The 21,547-nt window shown below is 41.0% G+C and overlaps 1 protein-coding gene across 1 annotated transcript in view; it reads right to left on the bottom strand.

Annotated features, from left to right (window-relative positions):
- The window catches only part of RPS6KA2 (ribosomal protein S6 kinase A2), a 302,905-nt gene that overhangs the window by 12,815 nt on the left and 268,543 nt on the right, over window positions 1-21,547 (bottom strand). The window contains exons 16-21 of the mRNA XM_080588462.1: window positions 11,396-11,485; window positions 10,079-10,237; window positions 8,729-8,890; window positions 3,949-4,025; window positions 1,362-1,479; window positions 64-201 (exon numbers count right to left, since the gene is read on the bottom strand). Coding sequence (XP_080444588.1) covers window positions 64-201; window positions 1,362-1,479; window positions 3,949-4,025; window positions 8,729-8,890; window positions 10,079-10,237; window positions 11,396-11,485 — 744 coding nt within the window. The remainder of the gene's footprint in view (window positions 1-63; window positions 202-1,361; window positions 1,480-3,948; window positions 4,026-8,728; window positions 8,891-10,078; window positions 10,238-11,395; window positions 11,486-21,547) is intronic.

Below are 21,547 nucleotides of genomic sequence, written 5' to 3'. Positions count from 1 at the left end.
GAATATTTATACAAATCCCAGCTCTTTCTGGAAGAAAGGAAGAAGCAAGGGTGTGGGACGTACCTTCACCAGGTGAACGTCCTGTCTGCTGAGTTGGTTTTGAGACAGGTACTCCCTGTTCACTATCCACGGATGTCTTAACACTTGAACTGCCGTGAGGCGCTGATGAGGGTCTACGTGAAGCATCTTAGACACAATGTCCTGGGTTTAAAGGGAAGAAGACAGTAAAAAGGAAAAAGTAATTACTAGCAGTGCAGGATTTACCCAAATCTTCCCAATGGCAGTCATCAGCATGCTGAACAGAGAGGGTGATGCATTTTAGATACGCTTTATTGTTTTTAAATGTAAAGTGTGATCTTCAAAATATTCAAGTGTAATATTCAGTTCTCAACTGATAATCCAAACAAAAGATAATGTGGCAGGTATTCAGCTTACCGAGAGAGTGTTAACAACTATTAGTGACCTTGTAGGAGTGATAAATGCTACCTAGAGAGGATGCCATCTGGAGGCATCTCCTCACTGACTCTGGAGCCTGCTTACAAGAGAAGCGTAGAACAGAAATCAAACATTCGAGGCAACTAAAATTCAGTGATACCAGCTCTACCACATCGGAATATCTTAATTTCCAAACCGGATATCTGATGAAAAATTCATTGTCTGACAATGAGTCTCATAGGTGCTGTTAGCAAGATGAATAAGTTGCTAGGATTGCTTGTGATTTGTGGTGGAATATATCAATGTTTTTCCATTGGATACTGCCAGTTGCCAAAACTGAAATCTCCTGAGGGAATATAAAAATTGTGTCAAAGTTTCTAATTGATGCCAGACAACTGTAAGCTTGCCAGCTTTCCTGCCCATCCGCCTGTCTCACAGACTAGTGCATGGTTTTGTGTCCAAAAGTCTCAGCACCAGTTGAATTCCAGCTCCTGGGTTTTTCAGGTTTTGTAATAGATGGGCAGCCTCAACTGCAGACAGTACGTAAGTTAAAAATGCTACCTTATTTACTGCCTGCTCATGCTTAAGTTTGAGGAAGAAAAAGGTGATTCACATAGAGACCATGTGGTTGTGGCACTGACTACCCTACCCTGCTTTTAAAAGTTCAGCTGCGTGACAAAACAGTTCTGTGCAATTTTAATTTTGACAGTGTGTGTAATTGATAGTACTATATTATGCCTTAGTTTAATGAAATAAACTACCGATATTCCTAGCACTATTTAATTCAGAGTAGTATGGACAACTGAGCTCTTATTTCATAAGACACTGAGAAATAACCCTTCTGACTATCTCTAAGTTTGTTACAATTGCAGACTGCGATTCCATTTAAGAGAACAAGAAAAAAATCTGAGAAAGCATCCACTGACCTTTGCAGTATCAGATACTGAATCCCAGTTTCCTCCTGTAAGTGCATATTTGCCACTGCCAATCCTGGCCAGAATCTCCTCTGGGGTATCATCTGGTCCATTTGCAAAAGGAGTGAACCTATTAAAAAAAAAAAAAAGTGTAATTTGCAGGTATATAATTTCTAGAATCTAATATTAAATACCATTGATTATAACAGGAATTTGCTTCCAGAATGGACCACCATAGCTACTTCATTTTCACTCAAGCTACACAGTACAATGGTTCCTCATATTAAATGAAAAAAGAAAGATCTTTTTTTAACATATATTTCCATTTCATTCTTATTTTTAAGCAATGTAATATTATTTTTAAAAAAAAAAAATCACAGGTTTTTACTTTTTCTTTATTCATTTTTACTCAGTTTTATTGCTGATAGAAGAACCTTGATAATGGGAACAAAGGGTAAAAATAATAAAGGAGAAAACTTCATATCTGAAACAGAAAAAAAAATAGGAAAAAAGAACTCTGTAGTCTGTTTTGCAGTTCTTTGTTAATCACAAAATCACAATGTGCAAGTCTACTGGACAAAACAAATTATATGCAATGGGTTATTTAAAATCTTTCTGATCTAGCCAGACAGAAATTAGTAGTAACATGTATTCAGCTTTATAAAATCAGTGCCACATGTACAGGCCCCTTTTTTTTTTCTTCATAAAGTGACAAGTGGTAAGATTTTGCAACTGACTGAAATTTACCAAGCCAAATTTTACTCTGCAGTCTTGAACAGCTGTGTAGATTTATAAGAAGAGGGTATCTGGGATTTTTATATCTTCCCTTCCATCTGTCTTTTCTTTTCTGGAAACCTGCCAGTTTGGTTTTTAGGTTGTTAAACAGACGTCTTGGTTTGGCCACAGCTTCCTATCCCCCTGGCACATTCAATTCCTCACACTGTATTTTCTAACTTTCAAGAACATTTCAGATTTCACAGAAGTTCAGCCCAAAGAGATCCCGCTGTTATTCCATGCTGTAACTACTGAAAAGGATGCGGTGAATGTTCAGGACTGGCCAATACTCCAAAGTCTGTCATTACCACTGCTGCAATATCAAGTATTAATAGGATCCAGACTTGTACTCTAATCTTCAGTGTCTGAGCACTCTCTGCTTTTAGTGATGACGGGAGGAGAATAACATCCTGAGTGCAAACAACAGTCAGCTCCTGCTTCTCTCCTTTGGTAAGGAAGAACAAGAGCATCCCTAATGCAGTGGTGGCACCTAAAAAGTCAGCACGTCTGATCACATTACTCCTATTTTCTCTTTTAAGTGTAGAAAAGGCGAGATACAATTTAATAGCACCTGGTGGCAAATTTAGGATCTGCTAAGTTATGTAATACGTATTTCAGATTCAAATATATTTGGATTCTTTTTTTTTTTTTTTGCAGTCACATTTTAAAATGAAATATTTTGAATACAATCATCTAAGTGATGTGACTGTTAGTAATGTGTTGATTTTATTCACTGATTCTGGTTGCGTACCAATGCAAATCCATGACATGAGCTAAGTAAAAACAGCATTTTTGAGAGGATCACAGCAGACTGGGAGACTGCTCCAGAAAGTCCCAGTGTATTTCAGCTAATGCTGAACACACCTGTACTCAGGAACAAAATAAATGGGACAGAAACTCCTGGCACCTTTTCTGAAAGCCACAAAACAAGCAACATGAATAACGTAATGCCAGGATTGGTTTGTTTCCTGTATGAATTTAGGAATGAATCCAAGCTTCTTGCTGTCTTGCCAGCTGAATGATCATGAAGTAGACTAAAGAGCTGTCAGAGGTCACTGAAAAGTTTCAAGCTGCACTTAGCTGGGATAAATAAACACATACCATACCCTGCAGCCCGCAAAAGAAATGAAGTGCAGGGGTCTGATAACTCCAGATTGGCTTCATACACTGTGTTTCCCATTCACCCAGCATATCTTATTCTTATCCCTCTCCGCTTATTTCAATCTTCCAGCCTTCTTGTGCCAATATTTAACTTTAGCCATTGGTAGTTTTTTAATCAAAATCATGCTGCCTGTTGCTGTTCTTACTGATCTATTCATTTACTTTCTGTTCTTTCTGAAAACTGTGTTTTTTTTTTAATTATTTTGTTTTTGTTTGTTTTAGCCTTTGAAGGAGCTGAAATACCTCAGTAACAACAACTACAGAAGAATGAAGCTGAAGAGAATACATGTATTAAGAGGAGTGAATAAATCTCCTCTTACGGGTGAGGTGACCACGACCTGGCTCTCTGCACGCCACTCCTAAATTACTCTTCTGATGTAAAACTTTCATGTTACTTAAGTGGTGAGTGACCTTTTAGACGTCTCAGTGAACATTTACTAGCCCAGGCTGTTATAAACCTAAGCTACTTTTAAAGTGTCAAAGATACTTATATGTTTTGGAAAAACTTATTCTAATTCTAGGTCTTGGCATCTATTTTTTTTGCCTCATACAATTGAGCACATCTCCCTGAGGAGGACAGCCAGTCTGCCTTCTCTGTTTATGACTCCTCTCTGGCTTGGTCACTGCTAAAGTATGCCCTCTGGAGGAAAACCTCTCCACTTACCCTGCCAACATGGTGTACAACAGGATCCCCAAGCTCCAGATGTCACAGGCTGCATCGTAGCCTTGGCGTTTAAGGACCTACGTGAAGAAAAGACAAGGGTGAAAATTGGATAACCCACACTTCTGATTTTTTTTATGGGTTGCAAAAAGAACTGATCAGGGATTGTATCTGGTAATATTTTCAGGGCTTGCCCTAATGTCTGGCTTGAATAGGTGACTGCCCTAGGAGCAAAATGTTCGGTAGTGGCGTGGGGCAAGGTGTGACCCAGACTGGAGTTCGCTGGTTGGTGTGCAAGCCCAGCACAGCTGCCACCTCCACCACGATGGAGCTGATGGTTTGTTGGCCTTCAACAAACTGACCATCTCTCTGACCACCTACCACACAGCAAAGCAGAGCAACCCTCTCTGCTTACTTCAACGTTTTAAAACATTTCTTTAAGAAATCTAGTTAATATTTTGAATTGTGTCCTCCTAACGTGGAGGTCACCAAGTCCACTGTGGATGCAACAAACACGGGGCTGAGTGACAGTGGTAGGCACGCCTGAGCTTTGGATCTGGCAGAGCAAACGGATGCTCATTAACTCAGATTTAGTGTCAGACTAGTACAGATGCATGACAACTGCAAAGAAAACTTAAAAGGCTTATTCTTATCTTACTTTTAGTTTAAGAAAAGTGGCCACATGTAGACTGGGCTTAACAGGTAACAGGCTGAAACTTGATCCCTTTTCCACGTTGGTAAAACAAACCCCAAGGTACTCAGCAGAGATCTGAGTAGGCTCAGTATTGGTACAGGATGGACAGTCAGACCAGTAAGGGTGTGATCTGGATTTCATTTATGCTAATGCATGCCAGAAGAAATGCCTGTTTGAGTCAGTGCAGGTCCAAGTGAAAGCAAAGTCACTGACTTACAGAGCACTGCCGAGGCTAGGGAAAGAACTTTCTTTCTTTTAGTCTCTGAAAGTCTCAGGAGCCATCTCTGGATCTTCCACTTGCTCATAAAAACAAACGACCATTCTGTTTAATTAACTTCAATTCTGACACACAAGGAGAGTTTTGTCCCCTTCTGGTGGATTGGTAGATAAATTATTGCTTTGCAACACACATGAAAAAGGAATGTACAAATTCAACAAGTCTTTTTCTGACCCTGGGGCTTAGTACCCAGGATTTATTTCAGCTATTGTGAGTTTATCACAAAAAAGACCAAGCGTTTCCAGAAAAAAAAAAAAAAAAAAAAAAAAAAGAGTTTCAGAATATGTTGCCTTGACAGATTTTACAATTGATGAGTGGTAAAGCAACCATCTGCCAGGTATGCTGCTGAGCGAACATTTGCTACCTTGAAAAAATATGGAGAAAAAAATGTACTTTCTCCTGTTGACAAAGCTGCTAAAAATCCTGCTTCTGCCTCTCTCCTGCAGATTATGTGTACTCTGTGGCTGTTAAAATTGTTTCTATTCCTTTATTACTTGTATTCATTGGCCCTCTATTACGTTACGCTTTATGGAAAAAAAAAATCTTTGCTATTTGTTAAGCTCAGTTTCTTTTTGCTTTATGTGTGATATTGAATGCCCAACATTTATCATTTGGTGTGGGCATACTTGTTGCTTCTTAAGCAGTTACATTTTCACCGCCATCACTGGCCTTCCTCAAATTACCAAGGAAAATTGAGTCAAAAGCAAATGACAAAAAGATGGGGCAGTGATGAAGTTTAGAGGAGTAGGCTATTAAGCAAGTGGTTACACAACTCCAAATGATGGGCAGGTGTCGCTGCATGCTATCATTCAGTTTGAAACAACTCTGCTAGCTAACAGGGATGTTCACTCTGTGCCACTGCCCAGGAAGGCTTTGGTGGCAATTACTTCTCATCAGCAGCAATGTCACCCCACAGGTAACAACAGTGGACAGCGAGAGTCACTAGTTAATGGCACTGCTATTGTAAAATGTCTCCAGCAGGTTTATGCATCTGTGGTTAAAGCGAGAATGTTAAGCTGGCAGGATCAAGTGTTGGAAACGTTGGCCAAAAAGATTAGGTTTTGCCTTAGGGGGCAGATATCTTCAGACAATAATAGGCATGTGTCTTGAAACAAATCTGAGAGCAAGAAATCTAAGCTCAGTGAAAGAGCTTTGCAAAAGATGCAGTGAGTTTCTAGTCTAGTGGATGCTGAAAAATTTACCATGTAGAAGGGTTTTACTTCATCTAGAGTGTTTGGTGAGGTCTGAAACACGCGCATGACCTGGTTCTTAGCTCCATACATGGCAAGGCGTCGTGGTGCCAAGGACCGAACTTCTGCTGGGTTCATTCAGTTCTGACAATGGCTCAGATGCTTATTCAGATGTTTATTATTTCTGTATGTTTTGATTTATTGGATTAACAGTGTTATGAATACAGGCTTTTCTCAACTGTGACACAAGGAAGGATGTGTATGGACACAGAAGATAACAATCTTATCATTTCAAATGCCAGAAAAAAAACAAAACAAAACACACACACACAAAATCTTCACGGATTTTGTAAGAAATCTGCAGAATAAGGTCCTTTTACTTTATCTGGATGGCCCTGCTGCACTACAGCGACACAGTAGGCAGTGGTTTTCCCCCTGACCAAGCCTCGCTGTTCTCTCTCTGCAAACGACACGGCCCGCGCTAGGTGGCAGAGTGCTTCTTTCTCTCGGAGAGCTTTCAGCTTTTCCGGTAGTCTCATCTAAACCCCAAATTAAATGTTTCCACAACAAAGGGAGACTCGAGTATGCAAACATGTCATCATTCCTCCGCCACTGTCCCCTTGTGCCATCAGCCTGGCTGACTTTCTGCCTTCTCGTTTGAGTGCCGTAAGCACGCTGCAGATGCTGCAGCGGGGCTCGGAGAACGCACAAGTCAGGTCCGGGCTGGAGGGCAGCATTAAATCACAGGTAAAAAGTAAAAGAACTTAGGGCTTTATTAAGCCCTCTGCCAGTTCTGGTAATGTTTCAGCTAGTCTCCAGCGTTTCCTGCATTAGCTGGACCTGTCTTACTCATCACAAACGTCTGGGACCATGATTTCTGCTTTCAGTTCAAATCGGAAGAGGCGAACCTGAAAAAACAATGTCTGGCAATGTTTGTGATTACAGACACTGTACAAAACAGCCCATCACGAAAAATAGCTACACCTATTTTAATCACATTGGATCTTGGAGAAAAACTCAGTTCTTTAAATCTTGGAAACAATTAATTTTCAGTTTGGAAATTAAAATGCTATGGTGCCCCAGAACTTATTTTGATAAATTTTACACAGCTCACTCCAGTATCTAAAATGAAAAAAAAATACAACAACCAAACAGCAATAAAATATCAAACCAATCTGTCTTGGCAATTGAATATTTTTGTTGAAAAAAATCTGCTTTGAATTTATACTGCCCCTGGCAATGGTCTCAATTTAACAAATTCTCTTTCTGATGCTGGAAGGCTCTCATTCCTGTATCTTTTGGCATCACAAAAGGAAAATGTACAGAAAGATCACCCCATTTTTCACTTTCCAATTGCATCCACACAGATGAGGTGGAGGACAGTTATGGGGCAGAAAAGATTGATGAACAATACCAACTGGGAGAAAGTGGTATTTGAGAGCAGAGGACAGATGAAGTATTGAAAGACAATAGTTTTGCATTTTTCTTACAGGGACTGCAACAAGCAAAAGTAGATGCTCATTTGAAGTTATGTATTGCAAATACAAAAAATGTTGATGAGCATTGCCACAAGATATAGAAAATAACCCAGAAAAATAACCTCTTGGTCCTTCATTAGAAGGAAGCAGCTATGAAATATCACATACCCAACACAGTGAAAGGACAAAACAATCCAACCAGCTGTGGGAACCAAACCCCACTGCAGTGGGCATGAGTGAAAGGAGCAGTGCTCACCAGTGATGCAAAACCACCTTTCCCTAGGCTTGAGGCAAGCTATTTGGCCCACCTCTATTTCCCCATCTGTAAAAATGGGAAAGCAGCCCTCTCCTCCCTCTCACAGGTGTTGTTGGGGCAGCTAGGGATGAGAACCCCAAGGTGTTGCAATTCAGCAGAAAAGGGAAGGCCAGTTCTGGTCTGTTCCACCCGAATCAGACAGCCTGTTATCCCATGAGCTGGTCTGCAGGGTAAGGTATAAGAAATGGGTATAGGAGGATAAGAAGCCCAGAGATTTGAAACCACAAAGAATTTCAACCCTTGTTTCCAAAATGAGTGTAAGGATAGACAGGTGGGCCTGAGAGAGAGGAGTTTCAAGACCTGTACAATTTTCTTATCTTTACTATAGTTCCTACATCCCCCCCAACAGGGGGATTGGTGCTAGAAAAGCTCAAGAGGAGAGATGTTTCTTGAGCTCAACCAAATCAATGGCAAAGCTTCCACTGACTTCAGCATTGTAAGGATTTCAACCATGGATACTTCTTTCGAGTCTTATTCCTGATATCAAGATTTCCCATCTAAGCCTTACTATGTTCTGATGCAATGCACTGGAGGGGAAACACTCTGAGCAGAAGCAGCTAGAGGAAAAATGTTATTTATCCCGGTAATGGGCCCAAAGCACATTGTATGTCAGTACGAGACCAACACCGGCTTCTGTCAGCAGAGAAACGACCGGCCCGAGAAGGCTGACACGAACAGGAGACGTATGATAATAAAAGCTGCAAAAGTGCTTGTAGCCTGCTTTCTGCCCCGCTCCTCTTTGAAAGGCAGTGAGAAAAAGGGCGACAGGGATGGAGGGCAGCTTTCTGTGCCATGCCCCTTAGTCACAGCTTTGAAAGACGATCCTACCTCAGGGGCGACAAAGTTGGCGGTGTAGCAGGGAGTCATGAGCAGCCCGTTCTCCGCTCTCAGTTGCTTGGCAAAGCCGAAGTCACAGATCCTGATGGAGTCTGGGTTTCCTGACTCATCCATGTAGAGGATATTACTTGGCTTCAAATCTCGGTGCACCACCTTAACGAGAAAGCAGTGAATAACAAGTGAGGGGAAAAGGTGGGGGAACACCCAGGGTTGGCTGCCCTTTCTGCTCTGTTATTTGTGGTGGGTCAAGAGCTCATGCCTAAAATATTTCAGTTTTGGAGAAAATCTGCTTAAAAAAACTCAGGTAAAGGAAAGGGAAAAAGGGTTTAAAATCTGTTAAAATCAGAAAGGACATGTCCTGCAACTTCTGCGGATACATTATGACGGAGACAGCTGCTCAGAGGGGGGACTTTCTTCCCGAGGGCAGGCAGCGGGGGCTGCTGTACAAACACATTGGTGTCAGAGTCTCCTGGACAGCCTTAAATATTCAGCTGAAAGGTGAAAAAGAAATCCTGTCAGAGGAGAAAAGTGCATAAGGGTCTTCTTGTGACTGTTCGTATGAGTAGCTCACACGTGAAGGGAGGGGTTAATTTTCACAAATATCCTTTCTGTAGGCACCCAACTTCAAGCGTCCGTGTGTTTTACAACAGGCACTGCATTTCCATGTTGGGAAAACAGCCTCTATCGATGATATCTACCCTGAAAAGCTATCATGAAAACATACAAGTCCAAGCACAAAATACACTTGTTTTAACCATGGAATGAAAAATAAGCAAATATTTGACTAGTTACCCAAACTGTTTGTCCCTGAAAAGTGGAAAAGGAGAGATTTTCAAACTGCTGTATATAGAAAGCTTAGATTTTATAAGTTAGCTCTTTAACAGCGTGTCAGAAACCTTTCCCACCTGCTGCTCGAACTGCTACTTTGCTTTGAAAACTGAGCATTTGATTTTCTACTTATCTGCTGACTCAGATACCCTATCTGAAATTCAGTTAAAAGATCAGATATGGCAATAATGACTGTGATAAGAAGTAAACTACCTCAGCAAGTTACACGGACTTGAAAATCAGTGTAATTTGGGGCCGAAAATACCACTTTGACATATTGCAGTTCAGCTGGGAAGTGGCTAAAAAGCCCGTGACCCTATTTCACAACCTAAATGCAAATCTAAACATGGGAAAAGAATGAAACATAATTTTGTTTGAACACTTTTTTTTTTTGGGGGGGGGGGGAGTGAAAACATATTTATATTTCAGAGAAGCATAATCACGACTATTTGCTTTTTCTAAAAGTTGGAACGTAAGAGAACAGCTGCAGAGAACCAAAAAAACAATGCTTACACCCTGGGAGTGCAGGTAGTCCACAGTCCTGGTGATGGTGCACAGCACGGCGCTGGCCTCTCGTTCTGAGAAACACTTCTGCCGAAGAATACGGTCCAGGAGCTCGCCTCCCCTCATCAGCTCCATCACCAGGTACACGTATTTCCCATCATCATATACCTGGAAGAGTAATACAATAAATACATACTTTAGACCCAACTTGCACTTGGTGAAGGTTGGCCCCTTAATCACAGTACTGGCTTGTTTGTGCAAGATGTTGTAAGAAGAAAATGTCAGCTAGTGTGTGGGAAATGTGCTTATTATGCTTAACAACAGAAAGGCAACTTTATAACAAGACTTAATCATCACTTTTTTCTTGTGTCTGTAGCAACTTGCTGATTTGTCCACATAGACAGGCAGCTTTCCTGATCTGCTATCTTGTCGGGAGAGCAGACCAAACTGCTAAAAGCAGCACCATTTCACACAGCCTGAAATGTCTCCTGGCTCTCACCCAAGCCTCCTTCTCACTAATGTTCTCTCTTTCCCGTTCTACAGTGTAACATTTGCCATTTTAAATATCAATATTTCCCTTTGACTCATGATCAGCTAAATGAACTGCATTATACTGTTGGCCAAGATGTGCTTCCAATGATATCATATAGTTTATATTTGCAATTCTGGTGAATATATTGTTGACACGAGCTGCAAGATGTATTTACCATCAACGTCAATTGCAAGGGGGAAAAGACATTTTTTGTCTAAATTGGAAGATGGCCATTTTCATGTCATAATACTTTATCTGGACTGCAATAATAGACAGTGTTATAGTCATCAGTGCTAGATGTTTTGGGAAAGGAATATAAAACCTTTCTTGCACAGATTTTAAGATATTCTCTAATACTTAGGAATTAGGTGATACTTTCCCAACGGTATGTGACTAGAAATTTTATATATATTTCTCTAAGGTCTGAACCATAATGAACTGGCCAGTGACACAACCAGGATTTTGTTCTTTAAGCTCTGAATCTAACACAGTATGGAGAATCCTAGCTGAGATCTCACTTCTGAGAAGTGGTGCAAAACCAGGTACATTTTGTTGTTCTCCAGCACTGTGGCCCTTTGGTTTTATCCACAGGTGGTTAGACAGGATTTGGAGAATATAACCTGACCTGTCTTTCCAACTGTTAGACAGCAATTCGTTAAAGTCATGTTTTTTCCCTTAATTTCAATGGGTCTTGTTTTAGCTCTGACCTTAAACTGGAGAATTTTCCACAAAGTAAGTGACCCTTATCATTAGGTGAAAATCATTTAATACTGTAGTGCTCAAAGATTACTCACATCTTTAAGAGTAATGATGTTTGGATGCTGTCCATATCGCAAGAGGATCTCAATTTCTTCAGACGGGTCTCTCTTACTCTTATCAATTATCTAGAATAAATGAAGCACAGTGTGGTAAGGTACCAGCTGGCAGCACTAAGCACAAAACAAGCAATTTCTACAGCTTAAACAAAATTAATATTTAAAATTCTTCTGTTAATCATTATTCTTGTAGAGGCCAGCTCAAACCCTGTGAAAGTGAGAGCCATGCTGACGATCTGCCAAAGGCAGATGGAGCAATAATTAGTTTAGATTCTGAAAGTGTAGGCATGCTTTTTGATGCCTATAGCTTTGTTTGCCCATAAATAATGGCAGTGACAAGAAGTCTCATTTAGCAATCAAACAACCTGAAGAATTCTAAAATAATAATAGTTTTAGAATGACATCTTTGACAAAAAATGCATATGTTTGTAATATTGGCATATGCTTGTATGTCTGCCAATAAATTAATAGAAATTACTTTTCAGGTGGGCTCGGCAGAAATGAAATTGTGTAGATGGTTAATGCCAGGGAAGATCTGAGTTGAAGCCATGCTTCACTGGCAACTGGCAACAACTGGCCGTGCTGTTGTAATGAACAAGAGAGTCGCCAGAGTTTGCACTTGGCCATCTAACCAAACTCTGCCTATTCCTCAGTTAGAAAGAAATCTGCTCTACGCATCACATTTCTGCATTCAGCACCTTTCACAAGATCAGAGAATACAGTGAGACATGAAAACTTTTTGTTCGACTAGCAGCAGGTCTCAGAAAAATGCTGCACCTGCTGCTTAGATAGCATCACTGCATGGGAAGCCTGCTGTTAGAATGGCACCGACTTCGCATCAGCACTCCTAGCACCTATATTTGGGATGCCAGTCTAAGAGTCTCAATTGTTTGCCCAGTTGAGAGCACGGATTAGTGATTTTTGCTTTGCAGATTTAAGTGATATCTACAACCAAAAAGTAGCTGTAAAATAATCCAAGAAAGATACTTGCACTTTGGAATCTCAAATGTAACTGCACAGGGAGTGTCAAAAAAACCTCATTCTACTAGGAACTCATTAGGAGTAAAGCATTTTGGCATGAATTTCTTATTGCTAGAAAATGGCAGCAGTACATTTGAATAACAGGTTTACAGAAGAATAATGGGTGGCATTTTCAGAAATTCACAATTCCATTACTGGCTTGGATTTGAAGGCTTCCGACCTTAAATGTGATTAGTTCTCCATAAGAACTCAGCACAGAGCTCAGATTTAAAGCAACGGTGTTTGCAGGGAAACGTGTTTTTAAAAACTTCTTTTGTTAATGGAGATAAACGCCCGGCTGCTTTTGCGTGCATTTTCATGGCTTACTTATGGTGACACAAATTTAAGTACAGGTCTAGAATTTATTGCGTCAGTCACAATAATGCATACATTATTTTTTGTACTCCTCGTAACTGACATGTGTTTGCACTGATAAAGGTGGTTAGTGGCTGTGGCATGCATCTGAAACCATACCAGTGATTTGATTCTGAATGAACAACAGTGTGACGATGCAGAGAAGTGGCAGTTATCCACATTTGAATAAATGAAGAGAAAAATTCAAAAACAGACGAGTAGAAAAAATCCTACTAGCAATTTCTCCTTAGAATAATGTTGCTCTCCCAGTTTAGTAGAGACATTCTCAAAAACCCAATGAAAATCCTATGGAATGACTCCTCATAAATAAAACCGCAGTGGCCAAATGTGTCCCACACAACCAATAAGTCTAACATATAAAAAGATTTGCAGGGCCACTTTCTTGGCTGGAATAAACTAATATAGCTCTTGTCAAGTTGATGGAGCTACATAAACGTGTGCCCGCTAGGGCACTGCTTGCCTACTACAAACCAGCAGAGCAGCAAGTATTACTGCTTCTTTGGGAAGCACTGCTACCACTACGATGCTGGAGCAAGTGATATATTCCAGATTGTTTTTCTGTTGTATTTTCCTGTGAAAGGGGGTATCCAGAGTTGTGGAAAATTTTAAGATCCTATCAGTAATGCAGGAATATAACTGTATATATATCGTCTAAAAAAAGAAGATCCAAACCCTTAAAATAGTCTCAGCTATTGACACAAAACTCAAAAAGCATAACATGAAGCAGTCTGCTAGTGATTTAGTAGCAGCAGCAGTAGATGTTATGTAAGGCTTCTAATTCACAGCACGCTATATAAATATACATCTCAAAACTGTCCTGCTAAACACGCCGAATTTTCGCTTTAACACGTGCACACGCTGCCATACTGTGACTAAAGGGGCAAGCTCCCCAGGAGCACACAGCAGATCACCACTGGAGCTCCCAGCATGGGGTGCTGGCATTTCTGCTGGGGGACACGGCGCATGCAGCAGTGGTGGTGGCCAGGCCCTCGGCCACCTCTCTGCAGCTCCGTGACACCACGCAGTTGGGGTTCTTGTCACCACCCTGCTGTGTTACGACTGGCTTGAAAGGGGAAGGATTTAGTAGGAATTGAAAGATGTTCTGGTTTCTTTGAGCTTTAACTAAAATACATGAGTGCTTCATTCGTGTAAGTGACATTCATGTGAAACCAGAACATCTGTGCCATCAGCCAAGGAAAAGAGGCATGCGACACTCTCACTCCAACATGGATCAGAATACTTATTACATTAAAAACTCAAGCCAGGCACTTCACTTTCCACTTCTGTGTTACTAGTTCTTCCTCTTGCTCCCGCTCTGGAACTTAATTTATCTCTTATTTCTAAAGGTCAGCTCTGTTGTTAGTCCGCTCCTGTGTATGAAGAGGTTTTAGCTTTGCCCACTGAATCAACCAGTGCAGATTGCGTGGACCAGGCAACAGTGCAGGTGGCATTTCACTCCCACCCAGCGCGACCGTTAGGTATGTTCCTCAAATGCAATCTAAGACAATATTTCTCAGAGCTATGCTTTCAGGGCAGCCCGTTGTCAGCTACTCTGCTCCAATGAGGGCCAAAGGCCCCGTTGTTTTGTTGCCTGCCTATGTCTCTCTGTGTTTCCTTTGAGATATTGTGTTTTGCCTGAAGACAGTCTCTTCCCTGCTCCTCTCTGTGATGGCCTGTGAACCTTCTTAAACTCTTCCTCCGTGCAAGGAATGATTTTCCTTTAGGATATTAATTCTGATTTGAACTCAACTAAATGTATACACAAACATCCTCCGTTACAGACTTCATGGAATACTTTCTCTGCTTCTAGCCCTGAGGTTCTGAGTAATACATAATGCTGCTACTTTTCTATTTCCCTCTGTAGATGTGCGGTGGAGAACACCAACTCAGAAAGCTCTCTAAATGTATAAATAACTTGACTGAAAGTGTAACAAGAGCTCTATTGTACCTTGGTGGGGAAGAGCTATGAAGCAGAGAAGCTTGTTATTGTCCTTAAGAAAAATAAGAAACTGAACCATAGAACAAATATACTTTTTCTATGTGTATTGGGTACTTAAGGATTGCTTAGAAAATTATCGGTATTACCCCTGGATGAAACAATTCCTGAACAGAATGGATTCAACACATATAATAGTGTCCTTTGTCCTAACAGTGGGCTTTTTTGTCCTTCAGCTTGCACATCCCTTGTCTCTTTTACTGACTAGCTGAAAACAAATTATATTTTCTTCAGGGGAATTTAGGGTAAAAATCTCATGATATTTTAAAATGAGGCAAGCTCCATCAAAGGATAATACCGAACTCTTTCTCTGTCCAGGAAGAAAGGATCAGGAGAGAATATTTTCAAAATCCTATTTAACAAGTCTGGCCAGTTTTTGCAAGTCCTTTTACAAGTCTTTTGCGTGGAAAAAAATCGCCTGATTCTTCCTTATTAATGGTTATTCAATGTTTTCAGCCTTGCCAGGGTGGACTGAGGAGTACAAAGGAGAGTATAGGTACAGTTCTGCATGGGCCAAACCTTGCCGAAAATGGTACGGTAACTATATAGACAGTATGTGTTTATATTTGCTGGCTGCAGTTTTGTGAAGGTATTCGCGTGTCTGTGGCTGGGTAGATGAATTTCTTCTTCTGGATCTAGTTATGCCATTAGCAGATGTTACAGTCCCCAGCTGTCTGCTACCACCCACCAGCTGGGATTTACAGCCTTCACAGCCCTGCCAAAGAAAGGGTATGTGTGAGCACTCCCTAATCTGCTTTGGGCAGAATTAGCCCCTGTAATGTAAATTGCCTTTTTAAACAGCTGAAATTAACCTGGGTGACCTTGTGTGAGGAGGATGCCTGTGTTTCTCACATGGAGCTCTCCATCGCTACAAGTTGCGAGATTGGAAAAGGGCAGGTGGTAGGAGGTGACAACTTAACTGCCTTGGCTGTCTGGAAACTGAACAGCCTAAAAGAAAGAGTGAGAGAAAAGCAACGGAGTGAGAAAGAAGATGGAAAAGAAACATGAGATGCGGTGACGGGAAGAGCTGCGACTGGCCTGAGGAGGAAGGACGGCGCTCTGGCCAGGGCAAGCTGGAGCAAGGAAACAGTTCGCTGCTGCTTGACGCTTCCTAGGCTGGGGAAAAAGGACTTTGTGCATCTTTAATGAACAAACAACGCTGCATTAAAACGTTTGCTTGGCTCTCACTTGATTCTTCCTCTTAAGTGAAGCAGGACACAAAAGCTCCGTCTAATTGCGTCAATAGAAATGGGCAAGAGTAGTCCCCTCCCTCCATCTCCGGTCTTGGGGAAATCAAGCTAACCGTGACAATGCTGGCACTGTGCTTTAACCCTGTCTGCACCACTACCATGGACTGAAAAAAACAAACAAATAAATAAATGTCCATTTTATTTTAGTGAATTTATTCCACTGGAAAACTTCCACTTGCACTGGGATCAACCTTAAATATTGAGAAGAATTCAAGATACACCCTGCAGCACTCACATGGGTATAAAGGAGGTTGCGTGGCTTTGGCTGAGAAGCTTTGGTGAGCTGTGCTGCAGGGGCATCAGGGGTAGCACTCCTTGGCTGCCCTTTTTGCCCCCAGTCCCAAATGAGACGGTTGCCTGCCTTTTCTTCAGCTGCCCCAAGTGACCTTTCCTTGAGCTGAAACTGAGATACAAGAGTGAATTGGGGCAGCTGCTACAGTCCTTGTCTCCTGCTCTGGCTCCAGCAGCAGAAAGTCCAGCAGAAGACCGGGGCAGAGTCGGGGCACTGCAATACCTCAAGGGGCCACAGCTGAGGCTGTCAGTGTGTTCAAGGAAGCAGGGAAAGTGAAAGCTACTTTTGACCAGCACCAGGGAACATAGATGGCTTTGTGGAAAAAGCAAGGAGGAGAACAAGAGCTTATACGCTTCCTAAAGATGCTTTATTTCCTCCTACATGGTTTGAAGTTTTCTCTAAAACCTATCTATAGTATTAATCACATTAATGCATTAATCACATTTAAGAAGAGATCCATATAACAGCATGATGCAATGCTCCCTATAGGAATCTCTCTTTTTTTTCTTTTTTCTTTTTTTTTTCATGGGGGGAGAGATGAGCAGAGGAAGAAGAATTAACTCCATGTCTCTTTGCACACTGTTTCTACACCATATGTATGCATTGAGTTTCATATCTGAAACTGGGGGCACCAGTGGTGGAACAGACTATAGCTGGGATACACATCCCTTCTGAAAAGAGACGGCATAACAACGCACACAGAGATTTTAAACTGACAGTTTCATCTACAATATTAATTCCAACAAAAGTATCACAGAGATAGAGCTCTGCAGTTCTGTGAGCTGGAAAACGTATAGGTTTCCATTTCAGTAATATTTTCTTCTAAAAATAAGTCCTATTCATGCCAAGCATCTGTTTTAATTTGGTTCCTTTCTTGATGTCAAATTATTCAAGCTGGATGAAAATCACTGCAGAAAGGCTAACATTATTTAAAAAGCCATGGTATAATTTACATTTAAGATGTCTCCAAGGAGAACTATTCCAAGCCTAATAGTTTCTGAGGGACTATTTGCTGTGCTATTAGTTCTGATTAGCTCCAGAGATCCACTCCCCCCGTCCATGCTTAAATCTTTCAGAAAAAAATAATAATTGTGAAATGAATGTTAAAAGAAACAGGACTAATTAGCATTAGTTTTTTTGAAATAAGCACTGGCCATCAGGCCAAGCTGTGTGGGTGGGGCATTAAGCTTTCTGCACAAAGAGCATGCCCGTTGCTGACTTAGCACTCCCGAGCTGTCGGCTGCAACCGTAGCACTAATTAATCAGCACCTACGCAGTTGCACACGTTCTCTAAGCAACACAAACCCCACCAAAATTTGTTTCGATAGCACCTGTGAAATAGTAAATCTCATTTTAGGGAGAAGTCTGCGGTTCTGGAGGCAGAATAGCCGAGTGGGAAAGGCTCTGCACAATTTTAGCCGGCTCTGCACAGCCCTAGCACACGCCTGTGGATCAGACTGATCAGTTTCCAGTCCGCCAGATGACTGCAGTGCTACTCCCACCTTCTTTTACAAAAACCTTCAGGGACGAAAACCAGCGTATCATATTCAGATACTACAAAAGGGGAAAATTATTACATCAATATGGAAGACAAATACAAGAAACAGTTTAAACAGCCCCAAAAGAGAAACAGAGCCGCAAAGGACCAAATGCTGTCCAAAACGCTTAGGTATTTGGCAAGCAAGCCAGAGAAAAGAAACATGATATTACTCAGCTGTAGGAAAACTGCTGCCTGATCTTAGGTCTCAGAGAAGATCCAGTTAGGACTGAGAAATATCATCATCTCGCATTCTTCAAAAGCTCAGCAACGCCAAGGAGAGAGGCACTGCGAGCTTTGTGAGCAAATGGAAAGCAGGCTGCAGTAATCCTTAAGCCAGAGGGAACGCACAGCCACTGCATATCTAAGATTTGCTCTGAAGTTTAAGAGGTGGCCTGCCCACATTTCTGTGCCTCTATCTGTCTCCTCTGCTTGTTTGTTAAGACTTAAAGAACACCTTGATCCCAGTTAGACAAATGTCAACAGTCAGCAATGGTGCTTGCTGCTACAAACAATGTGGTGCTTGTAAAAGTGCTCAAGGCTCTCCTGGCTCTCTGCCCTGCCTTTTTCCAAGTCTTTCAAGCAGAGACCAGCACTCTGCACTGGTCCATCCTTTCTGAAGTTGCAGCTGCAGAGTCCTGCCTATTGAAGACGTGCCCCTCTGAAGAGCTGATTTGTGGTGACTGTACCTGTGAGAAATCTCAGCATGCCCAAATGAAACCAATAGGTAAGTGAGGATGAATGAAGTTCGGCAGGTGTTTGGCTAAACCCAAATCTTACGAAATGAGGACATTATAAAATATGCTTCATTGCCTCTTGCTATGGTGAGTGAAATTGTACACAGCAACATCCAGCATGTAAGACCCTTTAATAAAGTTACTCAAAGTGGGACAGCCAAGGAAGCCTTTGAAATACCCTCACATATATAAAGACCCTCACAGACAGCTTTCTCCACTGCACTTCTTTGTTATTTCAACCATTTTACTGCAATCAGTTTTCTCTCTCCATCGTACCTGGAGGATGCCAGGCTATGCTCTTTGTAAGCACTCTTCCTGTACCCACCATGGTTTCCCAATTATATTTAAGGGCTTTCCATGTTAGTTCTCTGAAGAGTGTTAGATGAACAGCTCTCTGGAAAACAACCCTATGCAAATCCAAAGCATCACAGAAATTTGTGCCTAAATCTGCTCTGAAACCTGTATGTCCTACATGGCACCCTACATCCAGCTGAGTCTGTTGCCACTCTACAAGCTTAAGCATCCTTCAGACACTGAAAAGAATCTTTCACTGAAGTGTCTGAATAATAGGATTTCATGAATCCTGGCTTAATATACCAAACTTAATGGGAGAATGTGGTAAATGTTCTCTCTAGTTTATCAAGGTAAGGAAGGGTCTTGTCATTCTGACCCTGCATTTTGTAAGGCTACATCTCCACTAATGACAGGTCTGACTTCTGTGCATTGAGAGGGAAGATGCCTTGGTCATCCTCTTGAAGAGTCTGTTTTACCAACAGGTCTCATGACCACACTTTTTCCTGAAACTCCCTTTTTTTAGCTTCAAGACATTTTGTCTTGTCTTGCTGTCTTTAGCAGCTGAATTGTTGTCATCCATAATTTATATCACCTTAAAGATATTTATAGATTTTGATCACATCCCATTGGACTCGTCTGTTTTATATCATATAAATTTGTAACTGTCTTGATAGAAATGGCTTTGCAATTATTGCATATTGTCTGCTATTCATTTTTCAGATTTTCTCTAATTTGTTTATAATCGATCTTAAACCAAAAATACCAAAATAGCACCATCTTTACCTTTTTTGTTGTCATTCATGCTTTCTCCATTCAGCACTAATCTCCTGACATAACCATAATATAGGTTATGGGGAAAATGTTGTAGAGCCAACTATATAGTCAAGCATATCTACCCACACCAACCAACCAAAACCAAGCAAACTGAAATCATGAACATCAATAGAAGGGCACCATGAAGTTGAAAGAAATTATGAAACAACTCTGGTATTCATACAGCATTTGGTGACTGTCACTCACTGCTATTATCACATAAATAGATGTATATAGCAAGTGTAATTACACATGCCTGCTAAAAACAGCTCTCAGGAGTTGCTGACTTCTCTTTATTGATAGCATGTTGACATCACTTTTCCACTGTTATAGCATTTTTATAGCTCATTAAAATGCACCTTCTCCCCAGTCTGCACATCCCAAAACACAGGGAGATAGATGTACTTTCACTGCTCAGCAATTACCAGAATTATATACGAACTCTAGGATTTACTAGGTCTCCAGCATAAACTAACCTGTATCCCAGAGGCAGACACAGACTGCAAAATTTAGCTTTGCTCACAGCTGGGGAACATTTGGAGACAAATAGTTGGTTAGTACATTACAGAGATAGGAAAAAAGTCATGAAATTCACACGTGCTTCGAGATCCAAATTCCACTGTAGTATTGGCATCTGCAAAATTGATCTTGTCATTTGGGACTATCTCTACCATATGCTTTTCCTCCTCAGCAGAGAGAGAAGTGCATACCCTGCCCTTTTATCCAGACATTTGCCCTGTCTCTAACAGCATGTGAAGAGTAAAGATCTGTAAGATTTAACCATGTAGGTAGTCTTTTGACCTGGAAAAGAAAGTACTTGGCATCAAATTGTTGAAGCTGGCCCCTATCCACCTCTGCATTGTTTGGGGCAGACAACATATTGGGGGTAAAATAGGCCATAGCAGCAGCAGTTTTTATTTTGGCTATTATTTTCCAGTATTCTCTCCTTGTGGGGGGAGAAGTCAATCTAAATCATGCTTGAAAGCTTCACTAGAAGTAGGGATCCAAGCTTGAAACCAGTGCAATGATTCTAAGTAAAGAAAAAAATTATTCTGGAATGCACTAATTGCATCAAATCTCTGGCAGATTTTGAAAAATCTGATTCACCAAAATCTCTAGCATTTCCTTTGTTTTCCGAAAGAGAGCTCTTAATCTGTTTAGGCTTCCATCGCAGACTTTTTTTCCATCCACAGAAATCCCTCCCATCTGCTCTAGCATCAGTCTCTTAATTAATTGACTTATTTTCTTTAGATACTCATGCGATTGAAATAGTTTGATCTGATTTTCCTTTGCTTCTGATCTTGCTGTTACAGTTGCACCCATTTGATGCTTGTGAATGTGATCGACACTGCCAGTTCCCTTTGTTACTAAAAATCATTATGCCTGGTTTAGTCAGGATGATCAAAATTCTAGCAGAAGAATCTGAAACACATTAGAGGTCCATCAGAGGAGAAATACTTCCCTTCCTCACCCCCCAAGTGTTCTTCTTTACACCAGAGTCTTATAAAACATTCAGAAGAATGAACAGTATACTTGTATTTCATAACTTTATACTTTCTTTCACTTGAGAATGGGATGGAAAAAAAGCCAGAGAGTAAAATTTTTAAAGTGCCTCAGGGTATGTACATGCAGTAGAATATAATGGAAAGATTTCCTAAGCCCCAATCTACCTGCACGGACCCAGACAGGTTCCTACTACTTTTAGGGTAGACTCAGTTTGCAGGAAATATAGCTGCCTGTAAGCTTTTCCAGTGCATGGCATTGATATGCTCACAGTAGTTTAGATGTGTTAAGTCTCAATTCTTAAATATTGGATT

This window comes from Anser brachyrhynchus, assembly GCF_964034855.1.
Source record: "Anser brachyrhynchus genome assembly, chromosome: 3".
Lineage (NCBI taxonomy): Eukaryota > Metazoa > Chordata > Aves > Anseriformes > Anatidae > Anser > Anser brachyrhynchus.
The sequence above is the reverse complement of the archived record's forward strand: the minus strand, read 5'-3'. Positions and strand labels throughout refer to the sequence as shown.